This window comes from Heloderma suspectum, chromosome 9 (genome assembly GCF_057233095.1).
Source record: "Heloderma suspectum isolate Gila_16-S chromosome 9, 16-S_ref, whole genome shotgun sequence".
NCBI classification, from domain to species: domain Eukaryota; kingdom Metazoa; phylum Chordata; class Lepidosauria; order Squamata; family Helodermatidae; genus Heloderma; species Heloderma suspectum.
Window position 1 is genome coordinate 35,082,561 of NC_139466.1, and position 21,902 is coordinate 35,104,462.

The 21,902-nt window shown below is 42.3% G+C and overlaps 1 protein-coding gene across 1 annotated transcript in view; it reads right to left on the reverse strand.

Moving 5' to 3' along the window:
- Nucleotides 1-12,323: 12,323 nt before the first annotated feature.
- The window catches only part of SMARCA1 (SNF2 related chromatin remodeling ATPase 1), a 57,955-nt gene continuing 48,376 nt past the window's right edge, over nt 12,324-21,902 (reverse strand). Inside the window, exons 21-24 of the mRNA XM_084814085.1 lie at nt 21,458-21,576; nt 20,843-21,055; nt 13,961-14,071; nt 12,324-12,813 (exon numbers count right to left, since the gene is read on the reverse strand). Coding sequence (XP_084670211.1) covers nt 12,742-12,813; nt 13,961-14,071; nt 20,843-21,055; nt 21,458-21,576 — 515 coding nt within the window. The 3' untranslated portion in view covers nt 12,324-12,741. The remainder of the gene's footprint in view (nt 12,814-13,960; nt 14,072-20,842; nt 21,056-21,457; nt 21,577-21,902) is intronic.

The window sequence follows — 21,902 nt, forward strand, 5'->3', positions numbered from 1 at the left end:
AAAGGGGGACGCCAAATGATACGACTTTCTGAAAAGTGTGGGTTGATCATTTATTTAAGTCATGGAAATTGCCTGGAATGTTTAAAATCTAACAGCAATTCTATTTTGCATGCAAAGCTAGAGTCTCCTCATACTTTGCTACAACCGCTTCGAAGCCTGGACATTACACAGAGTTCCCGTTGTGGAGAAAAGTGTAGAGTTAGGGCTGCTATGCTTCAGAAGTCAGAAGCAAGTTGACCTTGCTTTTACTTTATGAAAATGTCTTGTTACGATAATTCCACGATCACTGACATTTTCAATATGTACATTGAAAGCACAGGTGGTGTTTCATGCAAGGATCTTTGAAATGAATGGGGTTGTGTGTGGTTGGTAGTTAATCACACCCTCCTGTTCACAATTTCTGTTGAACGTAGGAAGCCACCTTACAGCGGTTGGGTCCCACCTTGTCCAGTCCTGTGTACTCTGACTGGAGGTGGCTCTCCAAGGCTTAGGCATAGAACCTTCCCAGCCCTGCTAGCTGAGATCCTTTTAAGTTGGGGATGGCAACCTATAGCCCTAGGCCCTTGTCTTAATTTCAAAATCCCTCTGCAAGTGATCACTTCAGACTTCTGACAAGAGTGATCTATCATGTTCTCGGCAGCCCACTGGGCAGGGAAGGAGAAAGGGGAGGTGGCAGAAAGAGGGGGGGGTGGCAGAAAGAGAGAGAGAAAGGGGGTGGGGGGGAGAGAGAGAGAGAATGGGGGTGGCAGAAAGAGAGAAAGGGGTGGGGGAGGGAGGGGGTGGGGAGAAAGAGAGGGAGAGGGAGGGTAGCAGAAAGAGAGAGAAGAGTGGCAGAAAGAAAGGCTGAGAGAAAAAAGGGAGCAACAGAAAGAGAAAAAATGAGTGAGAGAGAGAAAGGGAAAGGGGGGTGTCAGAAAGACAGAGACAAAGGGGTATAGGTGGATAGATAGATGATAATAGATGATATATAGAGGGGGGTTCCACCAACTGCTAGATTCAAGCCCACCCACCACTGGTGTGCAGCCTCTGACAGATTATTCTTGCAAGAATTTGGCCACAACAAGGGAAAAAAATGTTTCCGACTCATTTTACCTGGACGTCAGAGATTGAACCTGTGACCTTCTATATGCAAAGCATATGTTTTACCACTGACCTACAACCCTCACAGCTCCTCTTTAATTATTAACAAATGGCAATGAACAGATTGTATGGATATCATTATCATCATCTTCTATAGCAGCATCTATGTACATGGTGCTTTACTAAGAACAGATTTGGCATGGTTCCCTACCCCCTAGGGGCTTACAGTCTAAAAGGAGACATAAGAAAACCACAGAGGAAGAGGAAGGAAATGGAAGAAGGGGTGAGAGAAAAAGATGCATTTATACTAGTTACATACATTTAGGGTTTCTTCGTTTTATTTATTTTATTTTGCTTATTACATTTCTATACCACCCAATAGCCAAAGCTCTCTGGGTGGTTCACAACAATGAAAACCATAAAATACAACATGATAAAATACAATAGGAAAGTATAAAATTACAATAGAAAATAAAAAGCAAACTAAACCTAGCAGCAGTGCAAAGATTTAACATACAGTAATAGGTTTAGAGCATCTCTACACCAGTCTAACCCCTTCATGGATCACTGCCTTGTTGTGGTGAAAGGGCTTGCAGAACTCAGTGAAGCCATAAGCTATGCCATGCAGGGCCACCCAAGACGGACAGGTCATGGTGGAGAGTTCTGACAAAATGTGGTCCACTGAAGAAGGAAATGGCAACCCACTCCAGTATTCTTGCCAAGAAAACCCCATGGAACGTATCACAAGGCTAAAAGAGATGACACCGGAAGATGAGCCCCTCAGTCCAATATACTACTGGGGAAGAGCAGAGGGAATTTCCAAGTAGCGCCCGAAAGAGTGAAGCGGCTGGGCCAAAGCCGAAAGGACACTCAGCTGTGGATGTGTGTGGTGGTGAAATGAAAGTCCGATGCTGTAAAGAACAATATTGTTTAGGAACCTGGAATGTCAGATCAATGAATCAAGGTAAGCTGGAGGTGGTCAAACATGAGATGGCAAGATTGAACATCGACATCTTGGGAATCAACGAACTAAAAAGGACAAGCATGGGCGAATTTAATTCAGGTGACCATTATATCTACTACTGTGGGCAAGAATCCCTTAGAAGAAATGGAGTAGCACTCATAGTCAACAAAAGGGTGGGAAAAGCAGTACTGGGGTACAATCTCAAAAATGATAGAATGATCTCAGTATGAATCCAAGGCAAACCATTCAACATCACAGTAATTCAAATCTATGCCCCAATCACTGATGCTGAAGAAGCTGAGGTTGATCAGTTCTATGAAGACCTACAATATCTTCTAGAACTAACACCAAAAAAATGTCCTTTTCATCATAGAGGATTGGAATGCTAAAGTAGGAAGTCAAGAAATCACCGGGATAACAGGCAAGCATGGCCTTGGTGTACAAAATGAAGCAGCACAAAGGCTAATAGAGTTTTGCCAAGAGAACACGCTGATCATAGCAAACACTCTTTTCCAGCAGCACAACAGGCAACTTTACACATGGACATCACCAGATGGTCAGTATCGAAACCAGATTTATTATGTACTTTGCAGCCAAAGATGGAGAAGCTCTATACAGTCAGTAAAAACAAGACCTGAAGACTAATCAGGGATTAGACCTGATAGACAGAGTGCTTGAGGAACTATGGATGGAGGTCCGTAACATTGTTCAGGAGGCAGCAACTCAATCCATCCCAAAGAAAAAGAAATGCAAGAAAGCAAAGTGGCTGTCTGATGAGGCTTTACAAGTAGCTGAGGAAAGAAGGGAAGCGAAAAGCAAGGGAGAAAGGGGAAGATATACCCAACTGAATGCAGAGTTCCAGAGAATAGCAAGGAGAGACACGAAGGCCTTCTTAAATGAACAATGCAAAGAAATCGAAGAAAACAATAGAATGGGAAAGACTAGAGATCTCTTCAAGAAAATCGGATATCTCAAGGGAACGTTTTGTGCAAAGATGGGCATGATAAAGGACAAAGAAGGCAGGGACCTAACAGAAGCAGATGAGATTAAGAAGAGGTGAAAAGAATACACAGAAGAACTATACAGGAAAGATCTTATCATGATAGCCATGATAGTGCAGTCACTGAACTTGAGCCGGACAACCTCGAGAGTGAAGTCAAGTGGGCCTTAGGAAGCATTACTAACAACAAAGCTAGTGGAGATGACAGTATTCCAGCTGAGCTATTTAAGATCCTAAAAGATGGTGCTGTTAAAGTCCTGCACTCAATATGCCAACAAATTTGGAAGACTCAACAATGGCCACAAGACTGGAAAAGGTCAGCTTACATTCCAATTCCAAAGAAGGGCAATACCAAAGAGTGTTCAAACTACCGTACAATTGCGCTCATTTCACATGCCAGCAAGGTTATGCTCAAAATCCTACAAGCTAGGCTTCAGCAGTATGTGAACCGAGAACTACTGGAAGTACAAGCTGGGTTCCAAAGAGGCAGAGGAACCGCCAACATTCGCTGGATCATGGAGAAAGCAAGAGAATTCCAGAAAAATGTCTATTTCTGCTTCATTGACTATGCTAAAGCCTTTGATTGTGTGGATCACAACAAACTCTGGCAAATTCTTAAAGAAATGAGAGTACCAGACCACCTTACCTGGCTCCTGAGAAACCTGTACGAGGGTCAAGAAGCAACAGTAAGAACTGGACATGGAACAACCGATTGGTTCAAAATTGGGAAAGGAGTATGACAAAGCTGTATATTGTCGCCCTGCTTATTTAAATTATATGCAGAGTACATCATGAGAAATGCCGGGTTGGATGAATCACAGGTCGGAATTAAGATTGCTGGGAGAATTATCAACAACCTCAGATACGCAGACGATACCACCCTAATGGCAGAAAGCAAAGAGGATCTCAAGAGCCTCTTGTTGGGGGTGAAAGTGGAGAGTGCAAAAGCTCGTTTGAAACTCAACATGAACAAAACTAAGATCATGGCATCTGGCCTCATCACTTCCTGGCATATAGGAGGGGAAGAAATGGAAGCAGTGACAGATTTTATTTTCTTGGGCTCCAAGATCACCGCAGATGGTGATTGTAGCCATGAAATTAAAAGACACTTGCTCCTTGGGAGGAAAGCTATGGCAAACCTAGACAGCATAGTAAGAAGCAGAGACATCACCTTGCTGACAAAGGTTGGTATAATCAAAGCTATGGTTTTCCCAATAGCAACATATGGCTGTGACAGCTGGACTATAAGGAAGGCTGAGCGCCGAAGAATCGATGCTTTCGAACTGTGGTGCTGGAGAAGACTCTTACAAGTGCCCTGGACTGCAAGAAGGTCAAATCAGTCAATCCTAAAGGAAATCAACCCTGACTGCTCACTGGAAGGACAGATACTGGAGCTGAAGCTCAAATATTTTGGCCACCTAATGCGAAGAGAAAACTCCCTGGAAAAGACCCTGATGCTGGGAAAGATTGAAGGCAAAAGGAGAAGGGGACGGCAGAGGATGAGATGGCTAGATAGCATCACAGATGCAATGAATATGGACTTGAGCACACTCCGGGAGAGAGCGCAGGACAGGAAGGCCTGGCGTGCTATGGTCCATGGGGTCACGAAGAGTTGGACACGACTGAACGACTGAACAACGACAACACACCAGTCTAAAATCCAGCCTTTAAAATGGGGCTTTCTGCTTCCATTTTAAATGCAGGATCATGACAGACTCCCTTTACACGCGCTTCCTTCCCCCACCACTTTTCCCTCTTATCTGAGTCTTCCATATGTTTCATTATACAGCCACTAGATGGCACTGTGGCCTAACTCCTCTTAATGCCAGTTTTACTATTTTCATGAGGGAACTCAAGCAGAACTCAAGCGCTATAATTTGAGAGCTCATTATCTCCGATCTTTTTAAAATGAAATAAAGGTCATTTAGTGCAGGAGTTGCCCTGGAGGTTGACGACATCATATAAAGGACCTGCGAAACTCCATGAGTAACCAATCTCAATAGCAGGATAAAAGCTCCGTGTGGAGAAGCCCATTGTTACACTACTATCCGGTCTAGGGGCTTGTTCCAAAGAATCCCCAGAAAAGGTGAGTTTTGAGGAGGGAGGGAGGGAGGGAGATGGTCACACAGAGGGATTCTAGGAGGCAGTTATAGGCATAAAGGACTGTAAGGGAGTATCATTTCAGTGGGCAAGAGTTTTGGACAGCTGAGGAAGGTGGAGCTGGACAACTGAAAGTTTTGGGATATAATAGTGGAGAAATAAAGTGGGCAAGGCTGTGGAGGGTTTGTATAGCTTTTCCAAGACATAGAAGCAGTATTACAGAGTTGACATAGTTCGCAGCTCATCCTATAGAATAATAGGAAATTCATTCTCCAAATGTGGGTTCTGAGGTAGTATATCACACACTCACACATACATACACAAGGGAAGTATCTGAAGGCACAAAAGCACCCCATGGTTTGTGATACAAAAAAACCTTAGTAAAAACAAATCCACCCAGCAACCCACTCTGAAGAGCCTAATGAGGACAGAACATGTTCTGTCACTACAGAATCCTGGCTGACAGTTGAGAGCAAAAAATGGAAAACTGGAGTGGGGAATGGAATGGAATATCCTGGAAGAGGGCATGCATGGCGATCTGAACAGAAGCAATATTTTGTTGCAGATCCCACTTGTATATGTATTCAGCATTTGTACCATTCAAGGCCACTAACAAGTATTTTCCTGCTCCATTGCAGTCTCTGGGTTGTGCGATATTCTGGAGTATTTCAAGGAGCACCCTGGAACAGCCAAAAAGTAGCCACAACACATGATCAGCACTACTGCAGTAGACAGGCATGCACTTTGGTGTGATGACCTGCAAGCACCTATTCAGAGACAGTGTCCCTGATGAGCAAAAAACTCCATCACACCCATATTAAGTATTTGCACACACATGCAAAATGGATGCTGACCCATATATGGGCATGATCACTGATATAGTTCATGTAAGGGAGGAAAGTAGAGTTCTACCTCATTGGACAACCAGATGAACACCAAATTGGTGTATAGTCTTATTACCACAGCATGTTAATGATGCTAAAAATGACGACATCATTTTATGGCTGTTAGTTTCCATCTGAGGGTTCAAGCTGAGTCCAGAGTAAATATTTCTCCAGAGATGGATCAGCATTGTAGATAGGCTGGAGCGCTGGGCAGAAAACAACAGGATGAAATTTAATCGGGATAAATGCCAAGTTCTACACCTAGGAAAAAGACGCCAAATGCACAGTTACAAGATGGGGGATACGTGGCTCAACAATACTACAAGCGAGGAGGATCTTGAAATTCTTGTAGATCGCAAGCTGAATATGAGCCAACAATGTGATGTGGCTGCAAAACAGGCAAATGCTCTTTTGGGCTGCATTAATAGAGGCATAGCTTCCAAATCCCAGGAAGTACTAGTTCCCCTCTACTCAGCACTAGTTAGGCCTCATCTGGAGTACTGTGTCCAGTTCTGGGCACCACATTTTAAGAAGGATGCAGACAAACTGGAGAGGGTTCAGAGGAGGGCAACAAAGATGATCAGAGGACTGGAAACAAAGCCCTATGAGGAGAGACTGAAAGAACTGGGCATGTTTAGCCTTGAGAAGAGAAGACTGAAGGGAGATAGGATAGCTCTCTTCAAGTACCTGAAAGATTATCACAGAGAGGAAGGCCAGGAACTCTTCTCGATCATCCCAGAGTGCAGGACATGGAATAATGGGCTCAAGTGACAGGAAGCCAGATTCCGGCTGAACAACAGGAGAAACTTCCTGACTGTTAGATCAATACGCCAATGGGAGCAATTCCCTAGGGAGGTGGTGGGCTCTCCCACACTGGAGGCATTCAAGACGAGGCTGGACAGCCACCTGTCAGGGATGCTTTGACTTGGATTCCTGGATTGAGCAGGGGGTTGGACTCGATGGACTTATAGGCCCCGTCCAACCCTACTATTCTATGATTCTATGCACATGTAGAGCAACAGGCTGGCCTCAGTCCTGCAAATACCTTAAAATATGCTTGGTTTCCTACACACATCAATACATGGATAAGCTGTGGGTGTCTCCTGCCTGTGTTCAGTGAAAGGATCTGAAATTCTCTCAACTGATTTTGACACCTGACAAGGGTGTGACTTGAAAGCACATGATGTGCAGGGCATGGGTTACGCCGTGCAATCTTATACGAGTTGCTCATGGGGCTTCGTATTCAAGTGTTAAGGTCTCCCAAGTCCTGCTCAGCACTCAGCTGCCAGCTTCTCTATGACATCAGGAAAGCCAAACCAATGACAGCCAGGGGCGAGGGCATTGTTCATTCATTGTATTTGTTTCTCACCTTTAATGGCAAACCCCTCCCAAGGTGGCTAACAAAAATCTATAAAATGCATATATCAAACAGCAAGGCATTAAAACAATTAAAAAACAACAACAATACAGCAGCAATTAAAACATTAAATACACTCCTCAAATACTGAGTGGAACAAAAAAAGTCAGCTTTAAAAACCGCAGTGATGGGGCCTTACACACTTCCTGGGGGAGAGAATTCCAAAGATGTAGGACCGCCACTGACAAGGGTCTGTTCCTGGTAGGGCTGTGCACTGCTTTGGTCCGAATACCAAATACCAAAGCGGGCTGCTTCAGAGGTGCCTTGACGCAAGCTGAAGCAGATCAGAACAGCACTGAGGTGCCCCAAAGCAAAGCAGGGCACTGCCGAAGTGCCTCGGACCACCATGGAGATTCAGAGCTATTCTGATGCCTTCTGATCAGCCCCAGACAGCCTGTCTCCAAAATGTATCAACTTGAGAAAGATCAAGGAAGGGGAGAACAGAGGGGGAAAACGGAGAGGCGGCAGGGAGTGAGTGAGCTTTGGAGAGTGGCAACTCTAGTTGACAAATTCCGGCTGAATGTAACCCAGCAGTCTCCAGTCAGTGATAGTGGGGGGGTGGGGGGGGATACTGAAGAAAAGCCTGTGTTTGTTCAGAGAGAGAGAGAGAGAGAGAGAGAGAGAGATCTGGTGGTGTTACTGGAGAGAGCTCTGAAGTTATTTGGCTAGATCTGTGGTGTGTGTGTGTTGGACTCTTTCCCACTCTTTCTTCACAGCTTTCCAGCTAGATCCTTTTAAAAAAACACAAATATATTTTAAAAGTATTTTCCTTTCCTTGTTCTTGGCTCTCCACGCACACACACACACCGCTGCCACCCTTCTCAATTCCCGTATTCCTTCCCTTCCCAGTTTTGAACTCTATATCTTTTCCCTAAAAAAATAAAATATAAAGCTTTTTCTTTGCTTGTAGGTAGTTCTGTATTTGCTTTTCTTTTGCTCTCGTGAGTCTGTGTCTGTGCGCTTGTGTTGTGGTCAAGCAAAGCACTGCACATGTCCACATTTCAAAATCCAGTGGGCAAAGCACTACATCTATTATTTAAATAATACTCCACTGTGTGGCAAAGCAAGCAAGCCCAATATGAGGCGTCTTTGGGGTCTTGAATCCTTTGCAGATTTCTCCAACATCCCAACTGTTACAATCAAACATAGTACTTGAGAGAGAATGAGAAGGAAGCTATATGGATTTAGAAAAGGTGGAGCTAGGCACATTAAGCTGACCAGACTTCAGAAATCCAGCAAATATTTACCACAGGGCAGTTGCATGAATCAACCATCTCTTAAGTTCAAGATAGCAAATTGGCGGTCCACAACCTGGATGCCAACTTTATCTGGCCCCCGATTACCAAATTTAGTAGTACCAGGGGAGAGGGATTATTTGTACTTCAATAGTGAACTCCTCCTAATTACCACTTAAACACCTAACTTCTCTTTATGCCTTTATGGCCTTTGGTTTGAGTTTCTGAAAACAGCACAATTTATCTGTGCCTAGCACAAAAACTACTGGGCCAAACTGTCTGAAATTTGGCAGCTGGAATCCGCTCCATAGGGGTTGAGAGGTCCCCAAATTTCATGCACTTCTGTGGAAACAATAAAAAGCTATAGCTCTTTGCTTTGGAAGTTTTTGTTGAAAAAATCAAATTTTAACTCCACCTAGCACAAACACTACTGGGCCACAGTCTCTGAAATTTGGCCAGTGGAACCCGCTCCATGGTGGTTGAGAGGTCTCCAAATTCCATGTATTTATCATGAAAACTGAAACAGTTGTGGCCATTTCTATTTTCCATGCAAGTCAATGGGAAAACGTCATATCAGAATGATTCGGGTATCCAAATCTCGCTTCCGATCCAAATCCGAAGCAAAGTGGATGGGGTCCAAATTGGTACAAAGTGAAGCGGGGCTGCTTTGGAAGGTCCAAAGCAGCATCCGAAGCAAAGCGGGGGGGGGGGGTCCATGCACAACCCTTGTTCCTGGTACCCACCAACTTGATCACTTTCAGTGGTGTGCCAGAGACCAGAGCCCATACAGGTTCATATGAATGCAAGTTGTCCAAGTAACCTAGCTCCAAACTGTTTAGGGCTTTACAAGACAAATGCAGCACTTTCAAATGTGCCAGTAAACAAATAGGCAATCAAAGTAACTGGTATGCAACTAATGATAGATGATCCTAATGCCTTGCCCACACAAACATCCTGGCAGCTGCATGCTGTACAAGCCGAATTTCTGAACATGCAGTAGAACATTATAGCAATCTCATCTGGATGTAACCAAGCTGAAGCCCCCTCCCCACAACCACCCATCCCTCCATGACCACTTAGGATTAACGTTGGGTTGGCAAAACTTGCATCCTGATGCTATTATCTATGAACCCTCTCAGATGTCTCATCAGACTAAAAGGTCCCTGTGTTCTCCAAACTCTGGGATTATTTAGCAATCTTAGAACTTATTTAATCCTTTCATTGCACTGGGACAAACAGCTTCCACCTGCAGAAAGAGCCTTTATCCAACTCCGCCAACAGAAGCTGAGCCCAATGACAATGCCCGGCAGGAAGGAGAATATTGCCCCAGCGTCTTGTCCTGGACATCATCTCCCTCAGGGCCGGAGGGGTCCTGATTAAATTTGTTTATACTGTTGTATTCACTCCACATTTCAGAAAAAGAAAGTTAGATGCTTTCTTGTATGCCTCTATGTGCCATTCACACCAAAACAAAGCATAATGCTAATCCACAATAAGAGCCGGCATTTCATAGACCTACGAAGATCAGAACTGAGAAGGATCCCGTGGCTTCAAAGCAAGATAAAGGAGCACACTGGGCGATTTCATCTCACTTTGTTTTGCACAGTAGCACAATAGCTTGTGTTTAGACTTTGTGCTTTTTATATATAATAAATGTTGGTCTGGCTTTTGTGTTGCAATCATCAAAATGCCAAAGCCAAAATGCTGTCCGTCCGTCCCCCACACCCCCATGGGGTCATTAAGGGTTGCTCTCCACTTAGGTGAATTCTTTGCCTCTGATCTACATAAAACCATTAACTGTTTTACTTCTTTCCACAAAATCACAAAAGCTCCAACAGTCCGTCTTTACTGGAAACAGTCCCTATTTTCTGGAACCTGTCCCTGCTTATATTTCCCTGAGGTGTGGTTTTAATGTGCTCACTCCTGTTGTAATGATTTTATTGGTCTCAATCATGCTTTTAGCACGTTAATATTTCATTTTAAGCTGCATCAGGGACCCTTGTTAGGGCCAAAAGACGGTGCAACGGCACAATCCTCTCTCTACTGAGACATAAGCCCCGTTGATATCAGTGGAGCTTACTCCCAGGTAATTGTACAAAGAATTGCGGCTGGTCAAAGCACTCCTGGGCGGGGTGGGTGGGAAGCAAAGAGGCAGATTGTCTGCCACATCCAAAGCCCTGCTAGCTCATGTCTGCCAGGACAGATGAGGGGGGCTTTACCAGGTTTGTAGCCCAATAAATATTTGTTTTTCAGAACCCGCACACACACACCCCTAAAACGAATAGGGGGCAAACTAGCTATGCCAGCTCTAGGGTTCAGCAGATCTCATCTCTGGAATGCCCTTGTTTAGGGCCTACCACCGGTGGGAATGCTGCCAATAGTAGACCTCCAGCTGCTGGTCTTTCTGCAGGAGGAAGTACTTCAAAAACTTGGTTCTAAACCATTTACAGCTTTAAAGTTCACCACAAGCACTTTCCATTGGGCTCAGAAATCAGCAGGCAATTCAACTGGTATAGCATGAGTGTTATATGTTCTGAACGCAACAAGCATCCAAATATCTGTATTTTGCACAAGCTGAAGGTGGGTAGGTGTGCTTCCAAATGAAGCACTGGGATGCAGCCCCCAACCATTTTTATTTTCTAAGAATGCCTCCAGGGCCCACATGGGACCCAGATGCATTCTTTGACATAAAGACGGTTCTGGAAGCCAGCACTTTACTTTGCAGCATTCCAGTTGTTTTGCTTTTTAAAATTCTAAAACAATAAAATAAAAATCAGGAGGGGAAGGGAGACTGGACAGGTACCAAGGGGTCCAAAGGCATCACGCTGGAGACCCCAGTACCTAGAAGACGTCCATTTATTCACCGTTATTGGTGCATAACCTTCCACAGACTCAAGCACATTTCATCTGATACAACTGTTGCAGTCTCCCTCGATTGTATTTTATATAGAAAGTCAGGACAGAAACACTGCAGATTAATAATAAAGAGTGGCATATGATGGTTAAAAAAACAACAACACTGCGTTACCCATTTGCATGGCTCAAATGGGCCAGGAAGCAGCTTCCTGCATCAGAAGATTACATGTTCATTTCTAGGAGTTATAATTTCAAACATTTTAGAGCCTAGAACCCTAGTCTATAAATGCAGGAGAAAAAGTGACAGAATAGACTGTAAACTTTCTGATTGTAGGTGGTGGATATCAGTTCTGAATGCTTCCCCGTGTAAAACATAGTATTTTTTTTAATCCCTGCATGCAAAAATCTACCATGTCAGGGAGAAATAGTTTAACCAGCCCAATTCCTTCATGCTACCTTTCTATTTGCAGTGAGTTTTTAATGTGGAAGGGCCTCCCCAAAAAAGTGATCTGCCACCTTCAGTTTGTAGTGGTATAGTCTGTTATATCACCTCATTCTGCTGTTGTGTGTCTAGGCCAGACATAGTGTCAGGAGTGTCTGTAGGTACATAGCAACTGCCAGACCCACCCCAAAATGGGACTATGCACATACATATAAAAGCTGTGGTAAAGTAATGCATTTCCTCTTGTATCTGTGTTACTACTGCAGTAAATATTCTCTAATCCACTCGGAAAAAAACCCCTACAAGAGGGGCTGAGTTGGAAATGAAGCACAAAAACAGGAAAAGTATATTTCTCCTCCGGTCATTTTAATTCAGTTTAGTTTTCCACAATCATATAAAGTAGTAAACAACAATAATACAACTACAGAATCAAGGGGGAATACTTTTTTTGTTAAAGCAGCAGCATATAAAACATATGAAAGCTAAAAACTCAGCACAAGCTTCAGAAGAACAAGGACTGAGTAAATTCTGCTGAAGACATGAGATAAATCACGAAATACAAGTGCACAAAAATATCGGAATGCATAAATATAAAGCTACACATTAGGTAAAGAAAGGCATTGTAAAATATACAAATTTGCAAAAATTAAAACCATGGGGATTTGGTGAGGGGGAGATACCATGAATACATAGACGATGTCGATAACATTGGTAGATAAAGAGGAAAATATGGCAGTTTTAAATTAAGCATTGTTTCCCAGTTTTACGTCTTCACTTTCTTGGCATCCTTTTTTCCAGAACTCTCTGCGGCAGATTCTGCTTTTCTTTTTTGTGACTGAAGTGGGGGAGAGAGGAAAAAAACACTTCATTTTCATCTGTCTTAACGTTGGGATGGACACACACACACACCCCATTATCCATATACACAAAGTAAAAGACGATCAAATAATGATGAAAGAAAATACATTTTAGGAGAGTCCTAACTTCACCAGGCTCTCAATTTACAAATTTAGCAAAATTTTGTTGCTATTGTGAACTTAAAGGTTAGTTCCCTGCTGCAAAAGCCAGTGGGGTATGAATGGCCTAGGTAGGATTGAGAGAAGATGAACGAGACCATCTACTTAGAACCATACTTAAAACACTCTATAGCAGTACTCGGCAACTAATTTTTCTGGCAGTCCATAAAGAGGAGAGGAGAGGAGAGGAGAGGAGTGGAGGCGGCCCAAGATCACAAAGTAGCCACCAACATGGCCACCTACGTGTAACCTGGGAAAAGTCCCCCTCCCAGTTGACAGGGAATCTTCATCCACTATTTACAGCCACTGCCTGAAAGCAAGCTGTGTCCTTCTACCTGGCTACAGGTCTCTTTCTGGCAAGGGGAGAGGAGAGGGAGTACTCTATAGCAACGACTAGTCTGTTCACATTAATTTACCTTTACAATTCATGAATCTTTTAACCATTAGCTTCTATGCCAACGGTCCACGGTGTTCATTTTAACCTATAACACTCTACCATCAGCCTGGGACCCACATACCTTAGAGACTCTCTCCCCCGTATCAACCTTCCTTTCACGTCCGTGCATCAAATCAGGCCCTGATTCGTTACCATCTGTTTGTGCAATGTGCCAATGGCCAGGGAGGATGGGAGTTACAGTCAAACACCCTCCGGAGGGTCACAGGTTCCTCACCCCTGCACAAGAAGCAGAGCCGCTGGAACCTAGGTGCATTCCTCTTTGCTTTCATCCCAGGAAGGATGTTAAACCTCCCTTTTCATCCAGCCACTGGACCTCCTACAGGGACTTTTCCGACTGGAACATTTTTTGTATTTTCTGGTTGTTGGAGGGGGGGTTAAAATGTATTTTATATGACTGTCATTTTATTTTCTCTCTCCATTATAAGCCACTTTGAATATATGCTGAAAAAGTGGTAGGTGACTGAAAGACAGACAGACAGACAGACAGACAGACAGACAGAGCAAATTACCGCTGGAGCTTTGGTTCCCCGTTTCTTCTTTTCAGCTTTCTCTTTTTCCTCAATTTCCATATTTTCTTTTTCAATGAGTGATATGAGCGTATTGCAGCGTCTTTGCAGTTCCTGAACAACATGATAAAGAAAACATCAAATTCTGCAGCAGTTTAGCCAAACATATGAGGCAGAAACATTAAGAAAGCAAGACATCTGGGAGAGAAAGTGCAAATCACTAATACAGGTCAAAATTTTGAAATGACAGCCATGAATTCTTATTAAAAATGTATATCATGTTGGCAAATTATGTTTCAGGTTTGTTGATTCGAAACTCAGGATGCAGTCTGGAGTAATTAAAATCAATGGGTACTAGTGGAATGTGGACCTCACCCTAACTACATCCTATGAGAGCCTGAGGGCACAAATTGCCATGCAACTACTGAAATTTGATTTTCTGAAAATATTCAGCCATTTTAGATGCAAGACTCTTCTAGAGCTTTCTAATTTAGGCTTCTCAAACAGCATCCCCTAAAATAAGTTGCAATGAAATAATTTCTTACAACAAAACATTCAGGAAGATGTACTCTATCACATACAAAACTTCTACCGGAAACATCCCTCCCCAGAAAACTCCCTCAAGCTTCTTTTTATATTACTGTTTTTTATTTTTTGACTTGCGTTTGTACAAAACTTAATATCTCTCAAAATATAGAAGAATCAAAAACCTTCTGAAAGAACACCTTAAATCATTATATAACATTGCATTTATTTTATTTAACTATATTTATTAATCACTTAAAAGAAATTTCTAAGCAACGTACAAGACACACACAAGTTTTCATACAGAGGACAGGATTCCCTTCCAGGGAATGCCTTTTGGAAAAGGTATGTTTTCAGTAGGTGCCAAAAACCCAGAAGGGTTGGCGCCTGCCTAATTTGTAGTGGTAGGGCGTTCCAGAGAGTGGACACTTTATTTACATACAAATTTACACTTTTCTTTACATAAAAAACTTGGCAACTATTTAATTTTAATCAGTGCTTTAGCTCTAGTATTTTCCTGTCACGCAGCTTTAGATACCACAGTCACTTTGGTGTAATGGTTAGAACGCCAGACTAGGACTGAGGAGACCTAGATTCAAATCTCTACTCAGCCATAAAGCTCAGTGGGTGATCCTGGGTTAGTCACCATCTCTCAGCCTAACCTCAGGGTCGTTGTGAAGATAAAATGAGGTGTGGGGGAAGAGAGATACACCATGCACATCTCCTTGAGCTGCTTGAAGGAAAGGTGGCATATAATTAAAAAAATAAACTATTTTCTGCCCATTTTGGAGTTTAAAGGATAATCCTAACTACCCTAATGGAGCAATGCTGGGTGGCAAGAAGCATCTGCTGACCATCAGTTGTAAAAGCAGTAAGCACCCAGGGGTGCTCTATGTGAAACCTCCCTATATCTGATGCCCTTGAGAACATCCAGAGCTGATACGTACACCATCCACATGATTGGGAGGATTCATGCGGTTAGGTACACAAGAGTGAAAGTGAGCCACTCTCTCAGAGTACCGGCTTGCCACTGCAATAAGGTAACAGTGGATTCTGTGGATGTACTGCAGGGGTGGGCAACTTGATGCCCTCCAGGTGGTTTGGCCTACTACTCCCATCAGCCCTAGCCAGCAGAGCCAATGGTGAGGGATCATGAGAGTTGTGGGCCAAAACATCCAGAGGGCCACAAGTTGCCAAATCCTGACGTAATGGATAGCATCAGATATATACACCATCCTGAGCTCCTTAGAAGGGTGGAATTAAATGTAGGGTTTAAAAAAAACAATGTAAACTAGTCCATAGATTAGCCTAATCCTACTAACATCTAAGCGACTAAAATACGTTAAGCACACGTGTGTCAAATCTTAAGCAAGTCACGAATTATTGCCAACAATGCAAGCTGCCATACGTTAGGGTCAGATTATTTGTCCATCTATCCCAGTATTGTCTACTCTGACTGACAGCAACTCTCCAGGGTCTGAGGCACAGGTTTTCCCCACCACTGGCAAACTGATCTTTTTAACAGGAGATGCAAAGGACTGAATCTGGGATCTTCTGCATACAAACCAGATGCTCCACCCGCTGAACTACGGCTGCTGCTCCAAGTAGAAAAGGTTCCACATATTTCTCTCTCCAACCTCTATAAAGAAATGGCATGGGGGGGGGCAGGGGCATGGACAGAGAGAAAGAATATAACCTAATAAAACTTTGAAGTCAGGCAGATTTTTTATTACGACCCCAGCACTGCAGGTATACATGACATGCCAAATCTACACAGCTGTCTCCTACAAAGCAGTTTCTTAAAAGCCTCTATTTCAGGCAGAGGACACAGTGGCTGTTCTCAGTTATTTTGGGCATCTTCTGAGTTTAAGAACTGCACATCAGCATCTGCTTTGAGCTAAGGCAAACCAGAAATTGGGTCCTGCATATATTAGCCAGACCACTGGCTGGCTTCTTAGTCCTTTTTTAGGAAGCAACACTCATGATCAGAAATTGCTCTGCAATGTATTCCAAGCATTCTGGAATATCATGCACTGCACACTGCCTCAAAACCTATACAACTTTCTACCCTGAAGCCCATTTTTAGTTGGCTATTTCATTCACATGGAACCCACCAGCTGTGAGGGGCTAGAGAAAGGAAGAACAATCAGAGGCAGAAGCATTTTCTCCAGTGAAACTCACATCTCTACCAACTCTCAGTCTGTGAAGTAAAATGAGGTTTTTAAAAAGGCAGCTTGTATTCTTAAAAAATACAACTAAAACTGGATACGCAAGAGTTATAAACACTGTGCTCAGCTGTAAACGCCCCACACCATTCACGTTTGAAATCTTTTTAGTATGGGATACTGTCACAATATGCTTAATTATGGGAAACAGATGTTCTTCCATGGAAGTGATGCCTCCAGAACCTACAAAAGCTATCAATAATCAATTATTTCTCAATAAAACCTACAGAACAGCTAATTGGGGAAGGGGGTTGTTATATACACATGAAGAGCAGATGGGGGGGCTGACATGAAGCGGAAAAGTGGTAGGCAGAGAAAAGATTAAGAACCTTCTATCCTCACTGCTTCTCCGTTCCAAATTGCAATCCCAACTGCAACACGTAGTTCAGCTATTAGCTTCAAGCTCACTGAGAAAGCCTTAGGCAAAAGCCACTATTGTAGCTTTTGTCACAGGACTGCTATGGGGATAAGGAAATGTACTGAAAAGGGATATATAAATTACTAATAGTAATCATTTGGTTATTATTATTATTATCATCATCATCATCATCATCATCAACTTTTGTATACCGCTCCACATCTAAACAGATTCCAGAGCAGTGAACAATAGGTAAAATGAACAAAAGATAAAAAGAATGAAACATATTAAAATGTGATTATTATGGATTTAAATGCAATCCAACATGAAATTAAGAGCAAGAATGATCAAAAACTTCAGGACAACAAAAACCATAATGAGACTTGGCATCTCATCAGCACCCCTTTAGACTTTTTCCCCATTGTACACTGAAAGCACAGACATAAAGATCAGTTATAGTTGTTCCCTCCCTTAGATGTATACTCGTGTGGTGTATTTTTTGCACCAGAGGACATGGGAAGGAAGACAAGCAGTGCCTACATTCTTCCTCGGGACAGCCACAGACGAAAAAGTAATTTGGTTCCCCTGAAACTGTGACTGAAATGCAGGTGGCTTCCATCTCCCATACTCCCAAAGGATTTGTGGGATTTAAGTTTCTTCCAGTGCACCCTGAACTAATCTGCAAAAGAACCGAACATGTTTATCTCTAAGGCCTTCGTCTTTTCCTTTTATTTAGTTTTCTAGATGGAGATAAGTGAACACTATCAGAATACTGCAGTTGGTTTATCTTCCCGCTCATTTAATAGCCTGTATCAGAATTGTCTCCTTGCTCAAAGATGGCAAAAGCAGAAGGATAATCAGACTTCTGGCCTGCTTCTGTTATAAGCTGACTGCATAACTGAATCATGCACTAAATTTCAGGAGGCAAAAAATACTTGTGCATCTTGGAAGTATTCAGAGCCTGTATCACTGAGACATGTTTGTAATCTCTTTATTCTACACGGGCCGACACGTGAGTAAACACAGATACCCCCTTCCTTTAAAAACAGTACAGGTTTCAGGAGCCCTTTCCTTTCCTTACTAGATACCACCAAATGCAGCGGTTGTGACAATGGAAACATGGCCACTGAGAGTTTATGATATACCAAAGCTTACTGATATCAGTGATACCATCATATGTGCAACAGAATCATCGATAATGTCTGCTGGTGCTCCTGACACCAACTCCCGCATGTGCTGAGGTGCAGGGGTTGTAAACAGATATTTCTTCTTAGCACGAACCACAGCCTGTCTAGGTTTCTGAAGTCAACCTGAATTCAGGATTGATTTGAAAATCTCCGTGTTAAAAAGTCAGCCACACTTTATTTGCCCTCCTTGTATGAATGAAAGTGACAAAGATCATACCCCTCCTGCCAGCAAATAAAAATACCTAGCCTATGCTTGTACACCAGGGTTCTAGTGGCCATTGCTGCTGCTTGCTTTTCTGTCTTTGGTGTTCCCTGAGAATTCTTTCACCCATACATTTTTAATGTCCAAAGCATGCAGAGTCAGTGCATGTTGTTCCCACCGCATACCCTCTACAAAACAATAATCCTAACTTTCCTTGTAACCTGGGCTTGAAACAATGTCATTCTTCTCAAGAACATCCCCGGGTTCCTACCTATTCAAATCTTGCCAATGAAACAAATTAAAGCAATCCCATCTTCTACTAGAAAGCCCCAATCAGAAAACAAACTCCATTACAAAAATGCATTGCACCCTAGATATGTTATAGTTTGGAGTAAGAAAGGTAGGCATCGTAACAGGCACAAGGTATCTTGCAAACTTTCTTTTTAAACTTCTAGGTGCATCTGTACTCCTAGCCCTTGCCCGTGCCTCCAGGGTGAGGCCCAGCACTTCAAGATCTTTGGATCATGAAGGAAAAGGTTGAAGCATGGAATATCTCCATGAGCCAAATACACCTTGCTATATTCCGAAGTTATAGAAAAGGAAGGGAGGGATGCTGTTCACCACCACTGTGGATTAAGCCACAGAAGATAGTAATGAAGCAGAAAGGGTAAGGTACACTGAATCCTCACTTAGAGGAGAAACCACAGCCCAATGATCCTGCACCAGTGGAAAAGAGTACATAGAGTACAGGCATATGTCATGCCTTGGAGAGAACATATTTGTGATTCAGTGGTGCTTACCATTCCCATCTCCATCACTGTCACAAAGAAGAAAGGCAGTTGCTATTGCAGAACATCTAAACATGACGTACGAAGACTGGTGCAGAAAAAAAGGAATTTTACAGAAACCATCATGCCATTTATGAGCTCATACTGTGTAAGCCATATGCTTACAGGAAAATAAGAAATGCAGAGGAATTATATTGGTTTTCTGAAGACAGCTTTTCAAATAAATGCATAGGGGGTGGGAAACATGGAGGAAATCAGCCTATTTATCCAGAACCAGAGTGACATCTAGTGGCCACCAGGAAATAATGAAAATTTTCTAAGTGTAATGCAGAAAAGCACAGCTTTTTCCTGGAATCTTTCCTATTTTAAGTATAATTGTAGATATAAAATGCTTACATTTTTGAAGCAACGATAACACATTTTCTAGCTGGGAGTCATTTACAAAAAGGGAATATTTGTACAAAATGCTGGATTGTCAGGAGCACACTTCTGATAGTCAGTCAGACTGAGACAATTTGAGAAGATGAAAAACCCAACATTACAAGTAACTGGCGTGTATGACAGAACACAAGAAGAGCCCTTCTGGATCAGACTAAAGGTCCACCTAGTCCCAGCATTCTGTTTCCCTACAGCAGCCAATCAGATTCTCCTGGGAAACACAAGAGCAGAACATGATGGAAATAGGCCTCTCCTGCTGTTTTTCCCCAGCAGCCAGTAGTCCGAGACAGCCTCAGGCAGCATATAGTCATCATGGCTAGTTGTCTCTGACAGACCTCTTCTCCTCCATGAGTGTGTTTAATCCCCCTTTAAAGGTAGCACTCATTGTCACGTCTTCTGGCAGCAAATCCCTAGATACACACTATAAAGAAATACTTCTTTTTATCTGTCCCGAATCTCCCACGATTCACTGGATGAGGTTCTAGTGTTATGAGTGTTCTGTGCATTAGCTTATCCTGGAAAATAACAACACTAGTTTTGTTTATTTAATTTCAAGAAAGGAATGTGAAACTGAGTGCCCAAATCAGCCTTTGTTCTGAATCGGTGGCCAGTGTTTGATTCGGGCATGACTTTTATAATCAATTGGTTTAGATAAGTTGCCAAGAATGCTCATTAAATTTTAGGAAACTTCCGGATGGCAGCTTCTCCAAATATGCTAGTACCAAAGCAGAAGTTGCTAAGAAGTACTCTCCGTTTAAGTGGGCTTGATTCTATGGGGGCTGATTTCATACTGCCACTGCTGTACTTCCTGTATTGCATTTCCTAGTCCATTTGTGTAACCACAGTCCACCCACAGGCTTTGGGTGTCAAGTGGGCTTGCCAACACCTCAACTGGGAAGTGCTCTTAAGCTAGGGACATGCCCCTAAGCATGCTAATACTCATACCTATTTGTTCCACTCATTCTGGTGCTATGGCAGAATGGCATAATATAAATACACTATTTATAGATTTCAAGTATCTCTATATTACTTTTTGATCAAAAAGCAGTTAACAAGTTCAAAATACAAACCGGCATAACATCGTCGTCGTCATCAAAATACTTTAGAAACAAAAACCACACATGCAAAACCAAAGCCCAGGCAAACAGACACCGTTACCTACCATTGCTGTTCTAGACTTGATAAACCAGTCAAATCTGAACTGAGGTGCATTGCGTACACACTGTCTTAGTTCTTCATACACATTTTCTTTATCAAATCCCATTTTGTGTAACATGCATATCAAGAATCTGTCTTCTTCTTCTGTGTAGTTCTTGCCTTTGTTTGTTCCATACTGAATACGCAGCTGATGAAAAGGGGCTTTATACCGTGCAATCTAAAGTAAAACAAGAAAAATCAAGTTTTTTATTGGGGATGTTTGTGCATATATAATTTGGTGGCCATTTATGCTACTTTAGCTGCATTGAAGTAAGTGGGATTATACTAAGGTTAGCAGCTATTAAATCAACCCCTAATCAAGACTTTAGTCAGTTTTAAGATCTTTCAGTAGGTGTAACAATCATAACATGTTTATATTGAGCATTTCAATCCATGTAACTTTATGAAGTTAAACAATTTACCATAGAAAATAATAACTTCGCCCACCACTGAATTAGTGTAAGCTTTGTACTGAAAAATTAGAAAGGAATTGAGAATACTTTATCAGTGGGGAACATAACCATATGCTGGTTTCTTGGGGACAAAATTAATCAGAAGAAATATTAATTTGAAGAATTACTTTGACATCCAGGGCTTTTTTGATGCTAATCCTTCTCTGTATTCTGGCTTCCCCTCTTTCAATCTGAGCCATGATCCTTTCAATGTCCTGGAGTTCATTGCAACGTTCCCAAAACACAGCTGAAAATTTCAGGAAAAAAATCTTTAAATGCTCTATAATAAAATAACACTAACTACTGTTTTTATATAATTAAAGCATTTACTTTTTCACATGGTTACTTAAACACAGTTTATGCAGGTTATATTATCTGTACACTTAGAATAATTTTAAAAAAATTAAAATGTACTGAGTTAGACTTTATGCAGCAGGTCTTTTCACTCGAAGACCCTTTAGAAATTTGAAACAGAAAGCAAATACATAACTGATGCAATTTTGTGGAAATACATGAAATAATTTGAATCTCTTACAAGGGGACATTCCAGATACTTCTTTCAAGAAGGCCTGG